A 23,009-nucleotide genomic window follows, 5' to 3' on the forward strand; every position below is an offset into this window, starting at 1 on the left:
AGTCATCTATAATATTCCCTGTGGTTGTAAAATTATACAACTTTATAAACAGGGTGAGATTGAGTAATGGATGAACAATAATTTGAATATTAAAAATTGAATGTTAAATATAATACATTGAAAAATACCAAGATGTTATATCTTAATATTATTCCACTTCAAATGTGAATTATTTTTATAGATTATAAAATGTTTATAACTTATTTCAACAAATATTTCAATATTAATATCATATTTTGACAAAACATAAGTGAGTATAAATAGAACCATGTGCAGACAAGTTGAGGCACAATTAGCATCCTGTGTATACCTCAGCTGAGGCTGGATACAGTCGGCTTTGGAAAAACACTGTGAAACTCAACATCTCACTGCCAGAACAGGAGACAAGCCAAGGTCTCTCTAAGCAATAATGATCACATTTATTCTGTGGATCACCATCAAATAACAGTGTTCCTAGAAGAACATTATGGCTGGGCATAGTGGTGGTATAATCGTGCAGGATTATTCACCTGTAATCCCAGCACTTTGGGAGCCCAAGGTGTGCGGATCACAAGGTCAGGAGTTCGAGACCAGCCTGACCAACATGGTGAAACCCCGTCTCTAGTAAAAATACAAAAATTAGCCACACCTGTAATCCCAGCTACTCAGGAGGCCGAGGCAAGAGAATTGCTTGAACCCAGGAGGCGGAGGTTGCCATGAGCCGAGATTGCACCTCTGCACTCCAGCCTGGGCGACAGAGCAAGACTCTGTCTCAAAAGAAAAAGAAAGAAAGAAAGAAAGAAAGAACATGACGAAACACTATGTTTAATTTAATCACACAAACCAAAGAAAATTTTACTTGTATATTGCCACATAAAATAATGGTCAACCACACTGATACATTCAATATGCACTCTACTGACTGCTTCAAACTCTTTCTTGCCTGATATTTGTTCATACATTTTGTGCTTAGCCAGAGCTTCTACAAGGCAACAAATGAATAGCAGCAAACATAAGAGACTTAAGAAAAAAAAATTGAAAAATATCATAAAATTGGGATAACTGTATCCATGAACTATTTTATAAAGTGAGGAAAGATGAGCATTATTTAATTTAGCAGTGAAACGTTTTGTTCAAGTTCAAATAAAAGCCCATTTTACCCACAATCACAGTTTGAGACACACTAGAGACACCTCTGGAGATAGCTTCCCTTCACATAGCTTCAGTTTGAAAAAAAACCTCAGCGCAGCCTTATTATAAAGCACCAGTGATACAGACAGGAGGCAGAAATGCTGGGTAGAAGAGGGTGGTTCCCCGGAAAAGGCCCCACCCTCAAGTCTGAAGACCCATGGCCCTAAGTGGGGACAGGCAATTCTGTTTTGCCGCCATCCTGCCCACATATAAACCCTAGACTTTAGCGGGCACATGCAAGCAAGCTACTGAATGTTGAAACCAGTAGAACAGCAATGACAGAACAAGAGGTAGAGAAAGAGAGAAGAAAAAGGAGGTCTGGATACCTAAGGGAGTTCAGCTGGGGGCAGTTGGAGGAGAGTCCTTCTCCCACTGCTGGGTGGCCCAACTTACGGGAAGACCACCTTCCCACTCCATCCCCCTCTCTGGCTCCCCATTCATCCCATGAGATGCTATGCCACAGAGTTTTCCCTTGTGTCTGGGAAAATTCCATAAAAACCAAATCCAATCAAGTGAAAAGATCCCTGGACTTGTATTCAGCAGACTGAGAGTCAACATTCAATTCTGCTTTTAGGCGTCCTCTGACTGTGGGGAGTCACTGGCTAGAGATAATCTTATTTATCTCTTGTGGTCACAGCCCCCCTTCCTCATCTCTTATTTCTTCCTTATTTCTTTTTAGCAGAGTACCTAGCTCTCCAGAAAACCTAGATTCCCATATATTTGAAGGGGCTCTTAGTTCTCTTCACACCACAACCCCTATCCTCTATTCCTAGCATTGTATTAAAATTAAGTAATTATGTGCCATTGTTGACTGACTGAAGTGGAGAAAACATTTCACCTCCACCACTCAATAAAATCTTGCACTCATCCTTCAAGCCCATGTGTGATCTGATTCTTCCAATACACTGGGCAAGGACTTGGGATGCAGAAGGTTGTCACACTGGCCCCCTGTCCTTGCAATAAGGCAGAGGATCCACCAAGCTGATTAATACATAAGCCATCTGCAGACAGCATATCTAAAAGAGCTTAGTAAGACATGTTCACTTGGGCTTCAGGAGTCTCAGACACTCACCCCTAGACACTGCCCTGGGACTGGAGCCCTGAAGCACTCATGCTGGTCTCCGCACCTGCCATCTGCATGTTCCCCCTATAGGGGGCTGAGCTGCGGGGTGACCAAGCAGGCCACACCCTTGTCACATGTATTGCAGGGGGGATCAGGGAACTCTCCTGTTTCACCAGCACTAAAGAGAAACTTCTCTGCTTCCAGAAGATCCAAGGGGAAGAAAAAGGAAGAAAAAAAAAAAAAACAGCTGAAATAGACATCAGAACACTCAGGGATTACAGAATAACAATCATGAATAATAATAAACCTTTGTGCATCGTTTTACAGACTGAAAATGCATTTCCATGTACTTTATTGTAGTTCAGATGTTTACCTCATCCTCCAGATGTGGGAATTGAGGCAAGAAAGGAAAAAAAAGTGTCCATCTGAAGCAACAGCCCCCACAGGTGGTGCTCTTAGCACAAGTCCAGTGGAGTCTACTGCACGTATTAGGATCTGGCATCTGAGCCAGCTGAACTCAGGACTCAGAAGTAGCAAGCTGCTGGTCAGGCGCAGAGGCTCATGCCTGTAATCCCAGCACTTTGGGAAGCCAAGGCAGGCAGATCACCGGAGGTCAGGAGTTCGAGATCAGCCTGACCAACATGGTGAAAACCCCGTCTGTTCTAAAATTACAAAAATTAACTGGATGTGTGGCGCATGCCTGTAATCCCAGCTACTCGGGAGGCTGAGGCGGGAGAAGCGCTTGAACCTTGGAGGTGGATGTTACAGCAAGCTGATATGGTGCCACTGCACTCCAGCCTGGGTGACAGCAAAACTCTGTATCAAAAAAAAAAAAGTAGGAAGCTGCTAATTTGCTTTTACCTCTTCTGTCTCCACACAGGCAGCCCATCCCTGCCCATTGGTGGCCTCTTCACTCTCTTCCTTATATCTAGGCACCAAGCTGTCTGTGTTCCTTTATCCTAACTTGTGGAAACACAATTCGTTCCATACCTTCAGCTCCCTTTCCAGAATGTCTGTTTACTTCCAAGACCAGGTACTCTCCTGTGCTTTAAAATGTATTCTTTATCCGTTTTCTCTGTTTCAATCAGTCAACAATGACATATAATTACTTAATTTTAATACAAAACTAGGAACAGAGGATAGAAGTTGTGGTGGGAAGAGAACTAAGAACCCCTTCAAATACATGGGAATCTAGGTTTTCTGGAGAGCTAGGTACTCTGCTAAAAAGAAATAGGGAAGAAATAAGAGATGAGGAAGAGGGGCTGTGACCACAAGAGATAAGATTATCTCTAGCCAGTGACTTTTCCAGTCAGAGGATGCCTAAAAGCAGAGTTGAATGTTGACTCTCAGTCTGATGAATACAAATCCAGGGATCTTTTCACTTGATTGGATTTGGTTTTTAAGGAATTTTCCCAGGCATAAGGGAAAACTCTGTGGCATAACATGTAATAATTCTGGCTCTGCCATCAGATGGCAAGTGTTCAAATCTCACCTCTGCTACTTACGAACTTGCCATCTTTAGCTAATTATTTAACTTATATAAGCTTCAATTTCCTCATTTATAAGACGGAAATAAAATAGTATTTCTTTATATTTCTAATAGTATTGTTTTGCATATTTACTTCAATAACACATGTAATACATTTAGTACAATGCCACCAAATACTGTAAATGATAGCTATGAAGCTGACTTCTGCCTAAGACATCACTCCCCGTACAATCTGATTAATTCCCTACACCACCACAAATGACAAGCTCAACAATAAAGAAAATGCGGTACATATACACTGTGGAATACTAAGCCATCAAAAGGATGCAATCATGTCCTTTGTAGAAACATGGATGAAGCTGGTGGCAATAATTCTAAGCAAATTAATGCAGGAACAGAAAAGCAAATGCCACATGTTCTCACTTATAAGTGGGACCTAAGGTGGCAACAACAGACAATGGGGACTGCTAGAGAGGGGAGGGAAGAAGGGAGATGAGATGTGGAAAACTGTTGGGTACTATGCTTACTACTTGTGTGGTGGGATCAGTCATACACCAAACCTCAGCATCACATGATATACAAAGTTAACAAGTCTGCACATGCACACCCTGAATCTAAAATGAAATTGAAATTATATTTGAATAAATGAATAAAAATAAAAAAAAAACAAAGACTTGGAAAAAATGGAGAGTACTACCTTTAAATGCATAGCTCATATTATAATCCCATTAAATGGAAAACATCGTGTAATGGGGAAAAAAAAATCCCATTCTTCTCCGGGCTGCCACGACAGAAGAGTAACAGGTCGTAGTAAAGAGGTTATTCAAAAACAGTGGAGCTGTTCCTTCAGTCTATCCTTTGCTCAACATATGGGGCAAGTCCTAGAGGCCAAGGCAGCCTGGGTCCCAGACAAGCTCTGTAGTCTTCCCTCTCCTGAGAACCGGATATCTCCTGCCATCGTGAGGAAGAGGCTTTCATTCCCTTCTCCTAATCTCCCAACATTTGCTTTAAGGATTTCTTCAATTTGGCCATCTTTGTATCCTTACATAAAGTTCTTAGATTACACGGAGATTGTGTTCTGATCGTTGATTTATAGGTAATATGCTTCCTACTTAGAAAGCATGTTGGTTAGGTTCCTGAGCTAGCCCACGATATAGTGCCTAACTCACACAGCAGAAATTAAAGGAAGTATGTCATTGTTCAGAATTGGTTTTCCTCATTTTTTTTAAAGCAATGATATCCTTTCTTCAAATAAAATCTTATGCAAAGATACAGAAGAGAAAACACAAAAAAACAAAGCAACTCTGATACAACTGGGAAGGAAGAGTTTGACCTTCCCTCACCCTAAAGCAGCTTTTAGGAACCCCAAAGGTTCTTCCTCGGGGGAAGTTTGAAATTATAATGCTATTTACAGGCGGGCAGATCTCTTTGCAATCATTTCTCCAACGCTTAACCTGATAAACAGTATCAGACCAGTTGTTTAATCCTCTGAACAACAGTTTTGTTTTTCTATTTCACATGTCTATAGAATCAAAAGGCTTAGCACAGGGTCTTTAGCAGATTAAATTTAGTAGATTAAATCTTTAGTAGATTTAAGAAAATGTCCTTTTATTCAAATAACTAATTGTGATCTTGTTGGGACTCCCCTCTGGAAAGGAAGAAGAAGAAAGTCAGGACCTAAGAAAGAGAAAAATGGACTAATTAACAGACAGACATAGCTCAGACATCCTTTCTCTGAGAACTCAGTAAGAAAGGATGGATTCTTATCTTACAGAGAAAAGGATCATAATTCTTATACTGTTTCCTGTCTAGTATGCTTTCCTAAAATGTTCAGTTGTTCCACCTTATCTCAACTGCATTCTAAAATAAGAGAAAGATGACAATCTATATTGGACAGAGTATTGGAAGCAGCAGTGAGGGAGGGCTTGAACTCCAGATCAGTTTGAAGACTAGCTGAAATAGGGAAAAGGCAAAAGCACCTCTCCCTGAGATGCGTCCACCAATGCCATGTCACTTGACCTCTTCCCAGTTTACCACTGCCATGGCAACAACCAGAAGTTACAACCCTTTCCATGGCAATGACCTGGAAGTTACCACCTCTTTTCTAGAAATTTCTAAATGACCTGCCCCTTAATTTACATGTAATTAAAAGTAGGTATAAATGAGGCTGCAGAACTGCCTCTGAGCTGCTACTCTGGGTACACTGCCTACAGATAGCCCTGTTCCACAAGAAGCAGTGCCTCTGCTGCTGCTATACACTGCCACTTCAGTAAAAGTTCCTGTTCAGCACCACCTACTTGCCCTTGAATTATTTCCTGGGCAAAGCCAAGAACCCTCTCTGACTGAGCCCCAATCTGTGGGCTTGCTTGTCCTGCATCAGCACTCCACTTCTGCCTGATGTCAGCATATGGAGGTGAAATTTATCAGTAAGTGACCACTAAGGAGCAATTAACCTCCCAGGGGAAGATTTAGAACCACAAGGTCTGTCAATTCTCCCTCTACTACCACCTCTATGTCCAAACACATGTACCCTGAAGAGACTCTTTGTATAGCTTACCCTCAAAAATTTGGGTTTTCCTTTGATTGAGAAAGATTACAATTTTCTTTTTGTAGAAAGTCAATAAATAAGAATCTTCGTCTACAAAAACTGCCTATGCAATACTAATTTAAGTAAAAGGAAATTTTTAAATGAATAATAAATATATTAAAATGGTGGTATTTGTTGAGAAGTCATTGAATTAGAGGGAGGAGCGAACGGCATATGGTGACTTTCCTCAGGAGATGGGACCTTGAAACAGACGGGTAATAGGAAGTGAATCAGAAGGCCAAGCTCTACTGTGTTTTAAGAAACTGTGTTCTTGAAGCAGTCATTCAACGTTTCAAAGTGTTCCTTTTTGCTTCTGAGAAAAAAAGTGTAAGGATTCCTTCCCTCTCTGCCTCACAGCAGGAGTGGAACTAACTAAAACATTTATGGGAGGCCCTTTGCAAACGATGGATTATGGTGCAAATATAAGGGGTTGTTTTTATGTACAAGGCCCATAGATTGTACAGATCCCTTTACTTCTTTTCTTGAGCCAAACTTTTCTCAATTACATAGTAAAAAATTTCCAAAGCCACCTTCTCTGAAGCCATCAGAGATTGGCTAAGGTGAGAAAACCTCAAACTTCCTTTGGATCCCAGATCTAACTTTTGTACTCCAACTGATTCTCCATTTTTCCTTGGAATAAGTAATTTATAAAGCATTACAATGTTAAGGATGAATGTTCACCCATCATTCTAACAGGTAAGAGCAATGTGAAATGAGGCAGTGTATGTCTTTTCTGTATTCTCAGGCTTTCCTTTTTTCTTAGTCTTAGCCCCTCTTCCTCAATGCTAAGTTGAAATTCTTTTCTTATCCAGTCAACAGACCTCATCACTTTCTGGTTATTTGGAAGTTTTCAAGAATTTGTATCATCTAAATCAGTATGTCATTTTCACATCCATGTCAAGTTTTCTGCTTCCCCAGAGACCACCTCCAGCACCTGAGGAAGGGGATTATGGTCTATGCTTTCACACTTCCATATTCTCCTTCTCCTCTTCCTTGACTGTTTCCGGGTATCCTTCACAACCAATGGAAATTAAAGGAAAAGACAAAGGTTCCCATGTGATGGATGCTATGGCAAGGCATCCTTGGGTACCCTCAGTGTGAGAGGACCCCAGTGTTGATTTCTTCTCATGGGCACATTAGTGAGTTTTTCAGAGGCCCCTCGTGCAGCATCTAACATGAGGTGAGATGCAATCTGCATGACCTACTTTGACCTCTCCCCACTACAAACTTAGTTTCTACTCTTGGAAATCCCTCTATGACCTCTCATCACTAGAGTCTCTTCTCCACTGGACAGATTGCTGCATGACAGCCCTAGTCCAGCCACCTCCTCACACCCATCTGAGGAGCCTCAGCTTCCTTGTCCATTGAACACTGTTGAGTCCAGGTTGCACCACTACTTCCCTGGCTCCACATCCACTACTGCAGGGTCTCCAATCCCTGCCACCTTTGGAATTCTCCAGGTAAGACTCCAGCGCCTGGAGTCTTTGAGATTTCATTGGCTTCCACACTCTAGGAGATGCATGATGAGGTTTCTGAAAACCTTGCCCATGCTCCACTGTATCACCTAGTGGGGGTGAGGGGTAAGAGTTCCTGCAGTTCAGCAAGTGCCCAGCTGGGAGTGAGATGCCAGTCCCAGCTCCTCACAGGCACTCTTAATCTCCATGAGCAGTTCTTCTGCAGTGCCCTTCACACAGAGCACCACTCCACTCCCCATGGGGAAGGAAATGTGAAAACCAAAGTGTGCTCTAGCCCTATAAGTTCCTTTACTGGCATGAATGCTCTTTCAACCCTCATTTGAAAGTCTAATCTCATATACACTGAAGTCTGGTGATGGCAATTGACATATTTTAAATCTTGTCTCTTCTCACAATGCTCCTCCTGTAGAAATAGTGGACTATTTTATATCTCCTAATCATACTATGTAAAGTCAGTCTCTTTGTCCAACTCATTCCCCACCTGAAAGGCTTTCCTTGACTCTTTTTTTTTTTTTTTTTTTTTGGTGCTACAGGGTACCTCCCAGCTTCCCCTACTCCTTGAAGTATTCCTAAATACCTCTAGACTCCCAGTGAGTTTCCTGTTAATCCGAAACATGTCATCTGTATTCCTCACTGAAAAATTAACCATGTACTATGTGTGGCATCTCTTAAATAGTCAACATGAATAGTGTTTACATAGTGATGATTGGAATACTAGAAAATGAAGTTTAAATTAATAACTAGAAATTTTAGGTGTAATAATAATGATGTCCATGGTAATGGTAAAGGTAGGAATGTGTCAAGTACCAGAAGTGTAGAAAAGTAAATTTCTTTATACTTAGAAAATGAGTTATAATCATTAGTACAAAATTAGCATCACATATGTAGGTGACCCAGTGGGGCCAGTCATTATGGAGCTTAGGAGTTTCTCTAGACTTTGTAAATCAGAGTCCACGCACAGGTTTTGCTAGTGTTGCCAATGGTAGTATTAGTGTGTCAACATTGCCCTCATGTTTTCTGAACCTGGTTCCAGGACCACTACTTGTGCATTGACTCCTGAGTTTCAATTCTCAAGTCTCTTCAAACATCTGACCAAAGTCCAGACTTTTGTATATTCAAAGTATTTCTCACCTTTTCAAAATTCCATGATTTCCATTATGTTCCATTTACGTGTTTAAGAGGTTGGACTTTGGTAGCTTCAGAACTACGCTTGTTCAAGCAGATTCATCTTCAGTTTTCCAAATCCCAGTTGCTTCAAGAGAAGTTGTTGGTCAGTGAATGAGCACTGGTATGGTGGGCTGGCAGCAGAATCTCACGGTACCTTAGCACACAGAGCACTTTGTCCTGTATCAGAGTTTGTGGTGCCAACAAGATAAATGCACTAAGTTTCCCTCAGTAAAGATACAAGTGAGGGAGTCTGCGACCAAGCCCATAGAATTTGGAGTTTTGTTTTGAGTTGGAAGGTCAAGTTAAGACTCATGTATACACAAGAATAAGGTCTATCAACTTTGTTCAGAGGACTGTAGCTTGTGGACAGATTCCAAAAGGCAAATGTTGCTGACTGATGAATCTGTGCCCCTCATCTGGAGCACCATCAAATCGTCTAGACAATAGTACAGCTGGGCTGGCAAATCAAAAAGCTGGGCAGATGTATTTGTAGACAGGGGAAGATATTCATGTGGAGTAAGTCACAGATGCTGGAGTACCTACATGCTGGGGAAGTTGATAATACACTTGACAAGGACACGAGAGTGGAAATATGATGTTTCTGCCCACTTAAAGGAAGTTGTTCTCAAACTCTTTACCTTAGAATCCCTTTACATTCAAATTTGGTGAGGGCACTGTGCTTTATTTATGTGGGTTATATCTGCTAATATTTACTGCATTAGAAATCAAAATTGAGTCATTTGTAAAATATTTTTTAAATATTTATTTTTCATTCATAATAACATATTCACTTTGTGATAACATAAATATATTTTTAATGAAAAATAACTATATTTTCCAAAGCAAAAAAAAAATGAGTGAGAAGAATGGCATTATTTTACATTTTGTAAATCTGTTTAATGTCTAGCTTAACAGAGGACAGCTAGATTCTTTTTTCTGTTTCTATATTCATCTATTATGACACAATATGGCATAGAGTATCTGGACAGTGCCACTATCCACTAATGAGACAATGAAACTGAAAAAACAAATAACTTAGTATCATTATGAAAGTAGATTTGAAGAACCTGTGTGCCCCAGAAAGTCTTGGGGAACCCCATGGATCCCTGAACTAAACTTTGAGAATACTGTCCTAGGGTTAAACCTACAATATATCCAACTGACCAGATTTGGTAGACCATGGGTCTACTCATGGGGGTCTGAGTGATCTAAGAAAAGAATGGATCAAGGATGAACGATGAATTTGGATATGAAAAACCAGGAATAGACCAAAAACCCTAACACAATGAAGGAGAGTCTGAACAGTGAAATTATAAGGGAAAAGCTTGTTTTAATAGAAGAAAATGCAAATAAGATTATGAACTCTGATTCCAATGTGGAGGCTGTCTTCCTTATGCTGTATATTTACATTCTCACCTCTGTCTGGTAATTTCTGATTTATACTAGAGTCAGAGCCAGTCATTGGTGGTAACAGTGAGGCTTTAAGACTATCTCATAATTTAGATTAATTCTAAGTTTCTGAGAATACTCTACTGTCTACAAGTGGAAGTACTTATAAAATCTGTAGTAAGAGTATTAGTAGTACTTATGAAATAATGGTCACAAAGTTCAGGAATTTATGTTTTAGGATCTATAATAATTTTATTTTCTATGATAGTCAAACCCACATGTAATATTTATAATTTAAATTATTTCAGTGCCTGAAGTAAGGTTACACAAGATCTTCAAAGGTAGCATTTTCCATATCTGTAGCTACAGCTAGGATCTCTTCAGAAGCAATAATACTATTAGTATGTGTAATGCAAAAGACTCTATTGGTAGATATGGCATTTGGAATAGTCCATAGGAAAATAAAGTGCATTTTTTAGCATTACTAATTACATACTCTACCGTAATATCAATAACTGTTGGTATAGAAACCATTTGAGTGCCAGGAGTATCACCAGTGCTCTCAGTTACGGTATTATGCCATGTGACCCAAGAAACAAGTTGGGCTACTTCAATAACTACATCTAAGGCAATAGTATTTACAGAGCCTAATGTGGTGTTATCTGAGATACCAAAGTTACCTGTGAAATCTGTAGTAAGGATATATAGGATATATAAAACATCTGTAGTTTAACTGATGAGGTTATAGGAATAATAACTATAATTTAAAAGAATAAGAGTACATATTATGGCTGCAAAATAAGTACCCACAGCTGCTTTGGTGAAATCTATAAGGTTTGTAAGCCTTCCTAAACATGTCTGCAATGACGAGTGTGTTTGGAGTAGCTGTGTCTTTTATGGCTAAAGTACTAATATTTGTGAAAACTTAAGTAGCATAAGATAGAGTATCTCATAACTGATTTGCTATATCTGTAATAGTTGTTTGAAGGAGTTATATAAGGTAACTACCCCGCCTTGAGTAGTAATCATGGAACTTGAGTAGCATTTATGGCATTGGTAATATAAGTAGGTGAAGTAGCAGAGGTATGTACTGTACTATCAGGAGTGGCAGTATTTAAAGTATATTTTGTAATACTTGTAGTATCTTTGGTAGCACTAGTTGCAGTAATAGGTAAATAACTAGCCACAGAATTTGTTACCATGTGGGGAGTTTGTGAATCTAGACCAGTAGCTGTTATTGTGTCTGAAGCTGTTGTGATATTTGAAACAGAAATGTGTGTAGTGTTACCTGAAACACTGCTGGAGTTATCTGCATCAGTAATATCCATGGTGCCTATATTAGAAAGATTTGTAGGAGCTAATGATGTGTGGCTTAAGGCCAGTGTTGTAGTAGTAGTAGAATGGGGAGTAGTGAACTGTGTGATGTGTGTGGTGAATTTGTCTGTGGAAGTAACTGTTGTATCCGGACTTATGGTATTATCTCTGGTGCTGGTAATAGTGACCATAGCATCTATTATCATGGTACTTTTTGTATCAAGAGTGTTGAAAATTATGGTGTTTGCATTTGTAGGGGTAGTAAAATTAGTAATTTTATCAGTAGTGAATGTATGACTTGTTGGAAACATGCTCAAAATAGGAGTAATAGAGCTAGGAATAGAAGTAAGAGTATGGGTAGGAGTGGTAGGAGAAGTTTGGTAATAAGTAGTCATGCCAGGAATAGTATTACTACTTGTAGTAGTAGCATCAGGACTTGGAGAAGGAGTAGTCACAATAGGAACACTATTACCAAAAGAAGTAGTTGTTATGGAAATACTATTACTAGTTGTATTACCAGCAGACATTTTAGCTAAAAGAGAATTTGTCACAGAAGCATCATTATTTGTGCTAGCAACATCAGCACTTGTAGGAGAAGTGGTTACCATAATAACAGCAGTATCTATAGCATTACTACTTTCAGAGAAAGAAGTGGTCATAATAGAAAAACTGTTGCTAGTAGTGTCAACACCAGTATTTGCAAGAGAAGGAATAGCTGTAATTGGAACAGTATTATTAGGAACAGTATCATCAGTCCTTGTATGAGAGGTAGCAGTTATATTAGCAACATTAGTACTAGTGCTAGCATTAGTAGTATTTGTTTGAAAAGGAGTACTTATATCATTAATAGTAGTACTAGTGCTAACATCAGTAGTAATTGTTAGAGAAGGAGTAGTGGCAATAAGTACAGTAGTACTAATGGTGGCATCAGCAGTACTTGTCAGAGAAGGAGTCACTGAAATGGGAATGGTAGCAATAGTACTCACAGTAGTACTACCTGTAGGAGAAGGCATAGTGGTATTAGGAACAGTATTATTAGTGTTAGCATCAGCAGTATTTGTAGGGAAAGGTGTGGTTGTAAAAGGAACACTAGCCCTAGTGCTAGCACCAGTAGTACTTGTAAGGAAAGGAGCAGTTGTATCAGGAACAGTAGTACTAGTTGTAACACCAATAGTACTTGTTGCAAAAGGTGTGGTTGTGATAGGAACAGTAGCATTAGTGCTTGCAGTAGTAATATTTGTCGGGAAAGGGACAGTTGTATCGGGAACAGTAGCATTAGTTGTAACACCAATAGTACTTGTTGCAAAAGGTGTGGTTGTGATAGGAACAGCAGCATTAGTGCTAGCAGTAGTAGTACTTGTAGGGAAAGGAGCAGATGTATCAGGAACAGTAGTACTAGTTGTAACACTAGTAGTACTTGTTGCAAAAGGTGTGGTTGTGATAGGAACAGTAGCATTGGTGCTAGCAGTAGTAATATTTGTCGGGAAAGGGGCAGTAGTATCGGGAACAGTAGCATTAGTTGTAACACCAATAGTACTTGTTGGAAAAGGTGTGGTTGTGATAGGAACAGTAGCATTAGTGCTAGCAGTAGTAGTACTTGTAGGGAAAGGAGCAGTTGTATCAGGAACAGTAGTACTAGTTGTAACACTAGTAGTACTTGTTGCAAAAGGTGTGGTTGTGATAGGAACAGTAGCATTAGTGCTAGCAGTAGTAGTACTTGTAGGGAAAGGAGCAGATGTATCAGGAACAGTAGTACTAGTTGTAACACCAGTAGTACTTGTTGCAAAAGGTGTGGTTGTGATAGGAACAGTAGCATTGGTGCTAGCAGTAGTAATATTTGTCAGGAAAGGGGCAGTAGTATCGGGAACAGTAGCATTAGTTGTAACACCAATAGTACTTGTTGGAAAAGGTGTGGTTGTGATAGGAACAGTAGCATTAGTGCTAGCAGTAGTAGTACTTGTAGGGAAAGGAGCAGTTGTATCAGGAACAGTAGTACTAGTTGTAACACTAGTAGTACTTGTTGCAAAAGGTGTGGTTGTGATAGGAACAGTGGCATTAGTGCTAGCAGTAGCAATATTTGTTGGGAAAGGGACAGTTGTATCGGGAACAGTAGCATTAGTTGTAACACCAATAGTATTTGTTGCCAAAGGTGTGGTTGGGATAGGAACAGTAGCATTAGTGCTAGCAGTAGCATTTGTTGGGAAAGGGGCAGTTGTATTAGGAACAGTAGCATTAGTTGTAACACCAATAGTACTTGTTGGGAAAGATGTGGTTGTGATGGGAATAGTAGCAGTAGTGCCAGTGGTAGTATTTGCACTGGCAGAACTGGTGATTGTCTCAGAACTGGTGGCATTGGTAGTAGATGGAGAAGGAGGAGAACTCATTGGGATGGTGCTTGTCTTAGTTGGAGTGGGAAGTACAGGATCACCATCAATCCAAGTAACCTCAGTTAACTTTTCCAGGTTGATACTCTTGTCAGTCAATTGAATAGTTAGTGTCTGCCAGAAAAGAAGAGAAATAAATGGGTATTTTGGAACTTAAACCTCACATGTAGGTCACCTCTTAAATCATAACTAAAAAAAAAGTTTATATCCAGTAATAGGATATAAACATTCCTTTTTAGGTTAGGTCACATTGATTTTGGTCAGATATTACAGAGAGATGCTGTGTGCATAATCCCTATGCTGGAAATCTTTTCTTTTCACTTCATTTAGTCAGAACCTTATTGTTTACAAATATTTGTAGCTGTGATTAAAACCAACATTTATTAAAATCTCTTTGCTTTGCCATTGGGTTTTAGTCCTCTTGACAGCAAGCTGGTTTCATGTTTTCCTCACTCCAGACAGTATAGTGTCTGGCACATACTAGGCATCAGATATGCCATAGAATTTTCTCAAATACCTCAAAAAGAAGGTATTCAAGGATTTTGTGCACAATCTTAACTGGAAGCAATTACTTGCAAAAAGTGGTTTTGAACTCAATAGTCCAGGTAAAATGCTTCAAGGTAAATACCCAGAAGAGGCTAGAGGGAGAAGATCTATTTGAGTGCTCAGAGGGGCCATTTTCTGAAGTCCAAATACCATCAGGGCACCCATTTCAGTTTTTAGAACACAAGAACTATGGTTATCCATTTTCACTTTTCTAAACCATCCCCTATGGGTTGCTGGTTCTGTATTTATGATGTCTTATGTTCTAAAATTGAGATACCTTTTTCTTTGTGGTTGCCTTTGGTAACTATTGGCATTTCATCTTCCAAAATTCTGTTTTAGTTGGTTCTAGAATCCTCCAGTAGGGCCTGCTACTTATGTCCCCCTGTTTTATCAACCGTTTATCTTATACCACAGGTGGGATGTATTCATTTGATGATTACCACAGTTTACTGCCAATTTTCATCCACCTGTAAGATCCATCCGTTTGATCAGGGACATGAATAACTGCAGGAAGCATGGGGGAAACCTTCAACAGCTTTAGGGAATCACCTTTGTTTTAGCCTTTGCAGCGGGAAAAAGTTTTATTTTGCTAATGTGGAAGACTAATCTATCAAAACACAGCACAGTCTCTTTGGTAAATACATGGAGAGGATCTCATCAGGCCAGTGATCAATGACCCCTAGGCTATACCAGAAAGACCATTAATGTTGCACATTTTACAATACGATTCAACATTTGCAACTTTTCAGGAACATATCTATTGCACATATTTATAACCTTCTAATACACGAGAATATAACAATGATAATAATTTTAATTGTTAGCAAAATTATTGGTGATAATTTTGCAGAATGATAAAATTTACTTATGATATGCTAATATTCCTTTCAGACCTACCTGATTATAAGGGTCACTCATGAAATTTGTCTCCATAAATTGCCAGTTGTCATAGGTGAAATTGACTTGTGTCACATAAGTAGAGTTCACACCCCAGATTCTAATATATCCAACTTTCAGTGGATTCGAGTCACTCAAATACTTATTGTGTATGGTCTGGATTTGCAGGATGTTCTATAAAGAGTTCATAAAGAGAAAAAAATAACATATTGTTGATAGACTATGGTCCATATTAAAATATTAACAAACCTAAATTTACTTTTCTTCTATCAGTTTGCTATTTCTATTTATGTATTTACATTTTTATTGATACATAATTATACATATTTATGGAGAACATGTGATATTTTGATACACGTATACAATGTGTAGTGATCAAATCAGGGTGTTTAGGATATCCATTATCTCAAATATTCATCATTTCTTTGTTTGTTGGTTTTTTTTGAGACGGAGTCTTACTCTGTCACACAGCCCAGAGTGCAGTGGTGTGGTCTGGACTCACTGCAACCTCTGCTCCTGGGTTCAAGCAATTCTCCTGCCTCAGCCTCCCAAGCAGCTGGGACTATAGGTGCATGCCACCACACCTGGCTAATTTTTGTATTTTTAATAGAGACGGGGTTTCACTATGTTGGCCAGGCTGGTCTCCAATCCCTGACCTCGTGATCCACCCACCTCAGCCTCCGAAAGTGCTGGGATTACGGGCCAGAGCCACCATGCCCAGCCATATTCATCATTTCTTTGCATTGGAAACATTTCAAATCCTCTCTTCTACCTATTTTGAAATTTACAATAAATTGTTGTTAACTATCATCACCCTACTATGTTACCAAACACAAGAACTCACTCCTGCTATTTAACTGTTTCTTTGTTCCCACTAACCAACCTTTCTTTATGGCTCCCACCCCTTCCCAGCCTCTGGTTATTATAATTCTACTCTCTACACACTTCATGAAGACATACTTCTTGAGTATCTGCTATAATAAATTTGGTAATGCCAAAAATAAGTTTATTGTACCAGCATTATGGAAGTTATTTTCCCTATATTATAAGTATTCTTATAACCATTTTGAAAAGAAAATATTATTATTGCTATCTTAGAGATAAGGAAACTGAAGCTCTGGAAAATGAAGTGAGTAGTCCAAAAAAATAACATATTGTTGATAGACTATGGTCCATATTAAAATATTAACAAACCTAAATTTACTTTTCTTCTATCAGTTTATTATTATTATTTTGCCCATTAGTTGATGCAGTTTCTTCATAGTGTCAATGGTCTGGTAGTGGTTTTTTCTTTTCCGTATTTAGTGCTTCCTTCAGGAGCTCTTGCAAGGCAGGCCTGGTGGTGACAAAATCCCTCAGCATTTGCTTGTCTGTAAAGGATTTTATTTCTCCTTCACTTATGAAGCTTAGTTTGGCTGGATTTGAAATTCTGGGTTGAAAATTCTTTTCTTTAAGAATGTGGAATATTGGCCCCCATTCTCTTCTGGCTTGTGAGGTTTCTGCAAAGAGATCTGCTGTTAGTCTGATGGGCTTCCCTTTAGGGGCAATCCAACCTTTCTAGCTGACCTTAATTTTTTCCTTCATTTCAACTTTCATGAATCTGACAATTATGTGTCGTGGGATTGCTCTTCTCAAGGAATATTTTTTGTGGTGTTCTCTGTATTTCCTAAATTTGAATGTTGGCCTGTCTTGCTAGGTTGGAAAAGTTCTCCTGGATAATATCCTGAAGTGCGTTTTCCAACTTGGTTCCATTCTCCTCGTCACTTTCAGCTACACCAATCAAACATAGGTTTGGTCTTTTCACATAGTCCCATATTTCTTGGAGGCTTTATTTGTTCCTTTTCATTCTTTTTTCTCTAATTTTGTCTTCACGCTTTATTTCATTAAGTTGATCTTCAATCTCTGATATCCTTTCTTTTGCTTGATCTATTCAGTGATTGATACTTGTGTATGCTTCATGAAGTTCTCATGCTATATTTTTCAGCTCCATTAGGTCATTTAGGTTCTTCTCTAAACTGGTTATTCTAGTTAGCAATTCCTCTAACCTTTTATCAATGTTCTTAGCTTCCTTACATTGGGTGAGACCATGCTCCTTTAGCTCAGAGGAGTTTGTTATTACCCACCTTCTGAAGCCTACTTCTGTCAATTTGTCAAATTCATTCTCTCTCCAGTTTTGTTCCCTTGCTGGCAAGGAGTTGTGATCCTTTGGAGAAGGGGCATTATGGTTTTTGGAATTTTCAGGCTTTTTGAGCTGGTTTTTCCTCATCTTCGTGGATTTGTCTACCTTTGATCTTTGCTGTTGGTGACCTTCGGATGGATTTTTTTGCGTGGTCATGCTTTTTGTTGATGTTGATACTATTGCTTTCTGCTTGTTAGTTTTCCTTCTAGCAGTCGGGCCCCTCTTCTGCAGGTCTGCTGGAGATTGCTGGAGGTCCACTCCAGACCCTGTTTGCCTGGGCATCACCAGCGGAGACTGCAGAACAGTTAAGATTGCTGCCTGCTCCTTCCTCTGGAAGTTTCATGCCAGAGAGGCACCTACCAGATGCCAGCTGGAGTTCTCCTGTATGAGGTGTCTGTTGACCCCTGCTAGGAAGTGTCTCCCTGTCAGGAGGCATGGGGGTCAGGGACCCCCTTGAGAAGGCAGTCTGTCCCTTAGCAGAGCTCCAGCACTGTGCTGGGAGATCCACTGTTCTCTTCAGAGCTGGCAGGCAGGAAGGTTTAAGTCTGCTGAAGCTGTGTCCATAGCAGCCCCTTCCCCCAGGTGCTCTGTCCCAGAGAGATGGGAGTTTTATCTACAAGACCCTGACTGGGGCTGCTGCCTTTCTTTCAGAGATGCCCTGCCTAGAGAGGAGGAATCTAAAGAGGCAGTCTGGCTACAGCGGCTTTGTGGAGCTGTGGTGGGCTCTGCCCAGTTCAAACTTCCTGGTGGCTTTGTTTACACCATGAGGGGAAAACCACCTACTCAAGCCTCAGTAATGGCAGACGCCCCTCCCTCCACTAAGCTCAAGCTTCCCACATCGACTTCAGACTGCTGTGCTGGCAGGGAGAACTTCAAGCCTGTGGATCTTAGCTTGCTGGGCTCTGTGGGGTTTGGATCCACTGAGCAAGACCACTCGGCTCCCTGGTTTTCCAGGGGAGTGAATGGTTCTGTCACATTGGTGTTCCAGGCACCACTGGGGTATGAAAAAACAAACAAACAAACAAACAAACTCCTGCAGCTAGCTTGGTGTCTGCCCAAACGGCCACCCAGTTTTGTGCTTGAAACCCAGGGTTCTGGTGGTGTAGGCACCTGAGGGAATCTCGTGGTCTGTGGGTTGCAAAGACCGTGGGAAAAGTGTAGTATCTGGGCTGGATAGCACTGTCCCTCATGGCTTCCTTTGGCTACAGGGGGCTATCATACTGGATAGAACAGCTCTAAAATATGCTCTCAATCTGGTGTTTTAAAAGAAATCTAAGTTAACTGGAGTCTAAACAGAATGATCAGATCTGGAAACCACTATAAGCAGGAAACAGAGGAAATATGAAGTTAGCCTAGTGATGTATAATTCTAAGAAGACAAAAGGAATAACTGAGAGACATCTTCAAATATGTGAATCACTGTTATAGAAAAAAAATAGATTTCTGCTATACTACTCCTAGGTTAAAGTGACTAGGTAAAAATAGAGAAGCAGAACCCAGGTTGGACCTAGAATGATCCTCCTCATACTCTAATTAAAATTGTATAGATTATCCATGGGATCATTTAACATGCAAGGTGCATTGATTGCATCACTGTTATGAATTATTCACCCCTTACAAATCCATACCCTTTTCCATGCAATTTTGCAATGCCCTCCCACTCCAGTTGAGGCATTCTGTCCCTCCTCTGTCTCCGGGCTTGACCATGTGATTTTGCTTTGGTAATGGGAAATTAGTCAACTCGATACAAAAAAATAAAAAATAAAAAGAACTAAGGGATCTCCACTTTTATTTTTTTATTTTAGCCCTCTTCCATAATTATGAAGAAGCCATGCCTAGACCTTCCCATAAGGCCATGATAAGTCGTATGAGAGTCAGCTGACACCCCCCGCAGATATGTGAATACACAGCCAAGATTATCTAAACAGCCCAATAGAGCCAAGACTGACTGGAGATGTATGTGAGCTGGCAAAGATCAGCCAAGACCAGGCCCAGATCCTCTGAGCCCTGCAAGCTCATGAGTCAAGTAAGTACTTATTGTTAGATGCCACTAAGGTTTTGAGGTCTTTCATGCATTATTGCATAATTAATAACTTATATAGCATTTTCTTTCAAAATTTATCAGCCAGTAAATTTCTCATCTTTGGGAAACATGTTATACATTTAAGGCCCCATTTTTTCCCCAGCATTGTATGAATTCCAAGTTCCTTTTCATAGAGATGGTATGCTGAAAAACTGCCAAAATAAGGATTGTTTCTTTCTTATTTTAAGGACAACAGACCTGGATTATAAAAGTAAAGGCAAGAAGAACCTCCTATTAAGATGTGGGATATTACATTTACACAGTTGACTGTAATGTTTAATCTGTAGACAACTGGGAAAAGATTTATAAAATGTAGTAAATTAGTCTTACCTGAGCTGCTATAAAGTTTGCCAAAAAATAATTTCCATTTTCATAGGTATCTGCAAACGAGGAAAAGAAAAGAATAAACAACTACTAACTGCTTCAATTGCAGCAAATAATCTTGAGCATGGTCAGAAAATATCTCTGTGGGGTCACAGTTACTGATGATTGTCACCTCTCTGAGGAGTACTGAAGATAGTGGCTAAAAGACTATTTCACTGCATGTTAGTGTGGGGATGTGCAAACAGAAATGGGTACTTTGCCGGGGAGATCAGAAGATTACAAATGCAAGAGAATCTGGGTTGAACTAAGGATAGATTAGCTGAAGTGTGGAGACTACTGTTTGGTTATTCTGTACGAGACAGCAAGCATGTAGTCATAGCAGTTCACATAGCTATGATGTTAAAGACTATGATGATAAAGCAGAGGCAGGTGGTTAGGAGTTTAGGCTCCCAAGTCAGGTAGACATGGAATGAAATCCCAACTCTTGTACTTAATAGTTGTGCAACCTCAGACAAGTTACTCAACATTTTATCATCTATTGAATGGATATAATAGTGCCCACTTAATGGCAGTAAGGCACACAATGTTCTTCTTGTGCAGAATAAGTACTTAAAATTGATTGCTCACTGTCATCGAAGTCATAATCAATCTTCACCTTCACCATTCTTCTCTCCCTACTCTTAGCTCATCCTCCCACAGTGCTCCAGATTCCAAGCACTTCTGCCTCTGTAGAGTTTACTCCATCAGTTCTTCCCTATACCTTCTCTGCTTCTTCAAGCTACATTTATGCTCCAGAGTACTCTGTTCTGGTAACACTTTTACTTAATTCTATTTATATCAAGCTACTACCACGTCTCCTTTTTATTATCATACATCTTAAAAAGGTAGCCTTTGCTGGGTTGGGCACGGTGACTCATGCCTGTAATCCCAGCACTTTGGGAGGCCAAGGTGGGTGGATCACGAGGTCAGGAGATCAAGACCATCCTGGCTAACATGGTGAAACCCCATCTCTACTAAAAATACAAAAACAAAATTAGCCAGGTGTGGTGGTGGGCGCCTGTAGTCCCAGCTACTCGGGATGCTGATGTGGGAGAATGGTATGAACCCAGGAGGTGGAACTTGCAGAGAGCCAAGATCGCGCCACTGCACTCCAGTCTGGGAGACAGAGCGAGACTCCATCTCAAAAAAATAAATAAATAAAAATAAGTGAATAAATAAATGTGGCCTTTGCTTGTTTTGTCTGTGTACCCAACTCATAATTCAGTCTTACATCTCCTAAACTCCAGCTCCTATGTTTCCTTTTTCCATGGAATTGACCCTTTCTAAGTCACCAGTGCCATAGTATATAAAATCTAAATATCTCCTAATATTGTTCAGGATTTTTAGGTCACTTTGACCACACACCTCTCCTTTGAAATACTTCTTACTTTATGTCTCCTTCCCATATGGTTCCTATAACTCCCTGTTTCTTAAAAGTCAGTTTCACTTCATGTTCTGTTCTTGGCCCTTCTCAGCATTCCAACTCTTGTCAGTATTCCAACATATTCTCTCCCAAACCAACTCACTCTCTAAGTATTCTAAATTACTTCTACTTTTATGGAAGCAATTATACAACCCATATTTTAAAATTTAGTCTTGGCTAGAAAATGTAACCTGGGCAAACACTACAGCCTTTTCTAGCAGTTAATAAAAACTTGTAAAGAATGGGATTCTGTCAACATGTTTTTTAAGATTATCCTTGAATTAGCCATTATATCACCTTATGTGAGGAAAAGTTAAATAAATGGTTCCAAGTCTGTTAACAGAACATTTAAGTTACACTTACACTTACACTGTATCTTAGTAGTTTAAATTTGACTTTTTAAGCCTGTCTGATTTTTAAAAGTGATAAAAATTCCATAAAAATTTAAAAGTTTGAAGTTTCAGGTACTATTAATTTTTAACCTTAAGACTAAAATATACTGTAACAGAAAGTTAAAATTTTGTAGGAAATGGCTTTGTTTACATTTTCGAAACATATTGCTCATAGAGGGTTGATTTTGCATACTAATTGTGATGTTATTAACCTGCAATGACATTACTCATCTAGTTCTAATCAGTTAAACCTGTATCAAAGGACTTTCCATGTTCTCTTAAAACATTGATCCTCAACCAGCAGTAAATTTGCCTCTCTGGGGACATTTTACAATATTTAGAGATCATGTAGTTATCTTGAAGATAACTTTGTTTTTGACATCAAGTGGGGAGAGGGCAGGGATGCTGCTAAACAGCTGTAATAACCAGCCCAGCCACCACCACAAAATAATTACTTAGCCCAAAATGTCAACATTGCTGAGGTTGCAAAAACCTGCTTTAAAATAAGGCCCATTTTTGAAAACGAACAAAATTGAAGAACTCCTGCTTCCTGATTTTAAAACGTACTACAAATCCACTGTAATCAAGACAGTGCAGTGCTGACATAAGAATAGACATGTAGATTAATACAATAGAACTGAAAATTCAGAAATAAATCCTCACAGTAATGGTCTATTTATTTTTAACAAAAATTCCAAAATAATTCAATGAGAAAATAATAGTCTTTTCACAAATGGTTCTGGGAAAACTGAAATCCACACACAAAAGAAAGAAGTTAGACCCCTGTCTCACACCATATACAAAAATTAACTCAAAAAGAACCAAAGAGTTAAATGTAAGAGCTAAAATTATAAAACTCTTAGAAGAAAACCTAGTAGCAAATCCTTGGGATTTTGTAATGGGCAATGGTTTCTCAGATATAACACCAAAAGCACATTAAACAAATGGGAAAAAAATAGATAAATTAGACTTCATCAAAATGTAAAAGTTTATGCCTCAAAAGAGGCACCTGCTAAACGAGAGAAAATATTTGAAAATCATGCATCAGATGAGGGACTTTTATCTAAATTCTATAAAGACTGTTTATGA

At 39.4% G+C, this 23,009-nt stretch overlaps 1 protein-coding gene across 1 annotated transcript in view; it reads right to left on the minus strand.

Annotated features, from left to right (window-relative positions):
* Positions 1–9,820: 9,820 nt before the first annotated feature.
* MGAM2 (maltase-glucoamylase 2 (putative)) overlaps positions 9,821–23,009 on the minus strand; it is a 108,333-nt gene continuing 95,144 nt past the window's right edge. Inside the window, exons 46-48 of the mRNA XM_030933398.1 lie at positions 20,073–20,122; positions 15,482–15,655; positions 9,821–14,152 (exon numbers count right to left, since the gene is read on the minus strand). Of these exons, the coding sequence (XP_030789258.1) occupies positions 11,366–14,152; positions 15,482–15,655; positions 20,073–20,122 (3,011 nt within the window). The 3' untranslated portion in view covers positions 9,821–11,365. The remainder of the gene's footprint in view (positions 14,153–15,481; positions 15,656–20,072; positions 20,123–23,009) is intronic.

Source organism: Rhinopithecus roxellana, chromosome 6, assembly GCF_007565055.1.
Source record: "Rhinopithecus roxellana isolate Shanxi Qingling chromosome 6, ASM756505v1, whole genome shotgun sequence".
NCBI classification, from domain to species: domain Eukaryota; kingdom Metazoa; phylum Chordata; class Mammalia; order Primates; family Cercopithecidae; genus Rhinopithecus; species Rhinopithecus roxellana.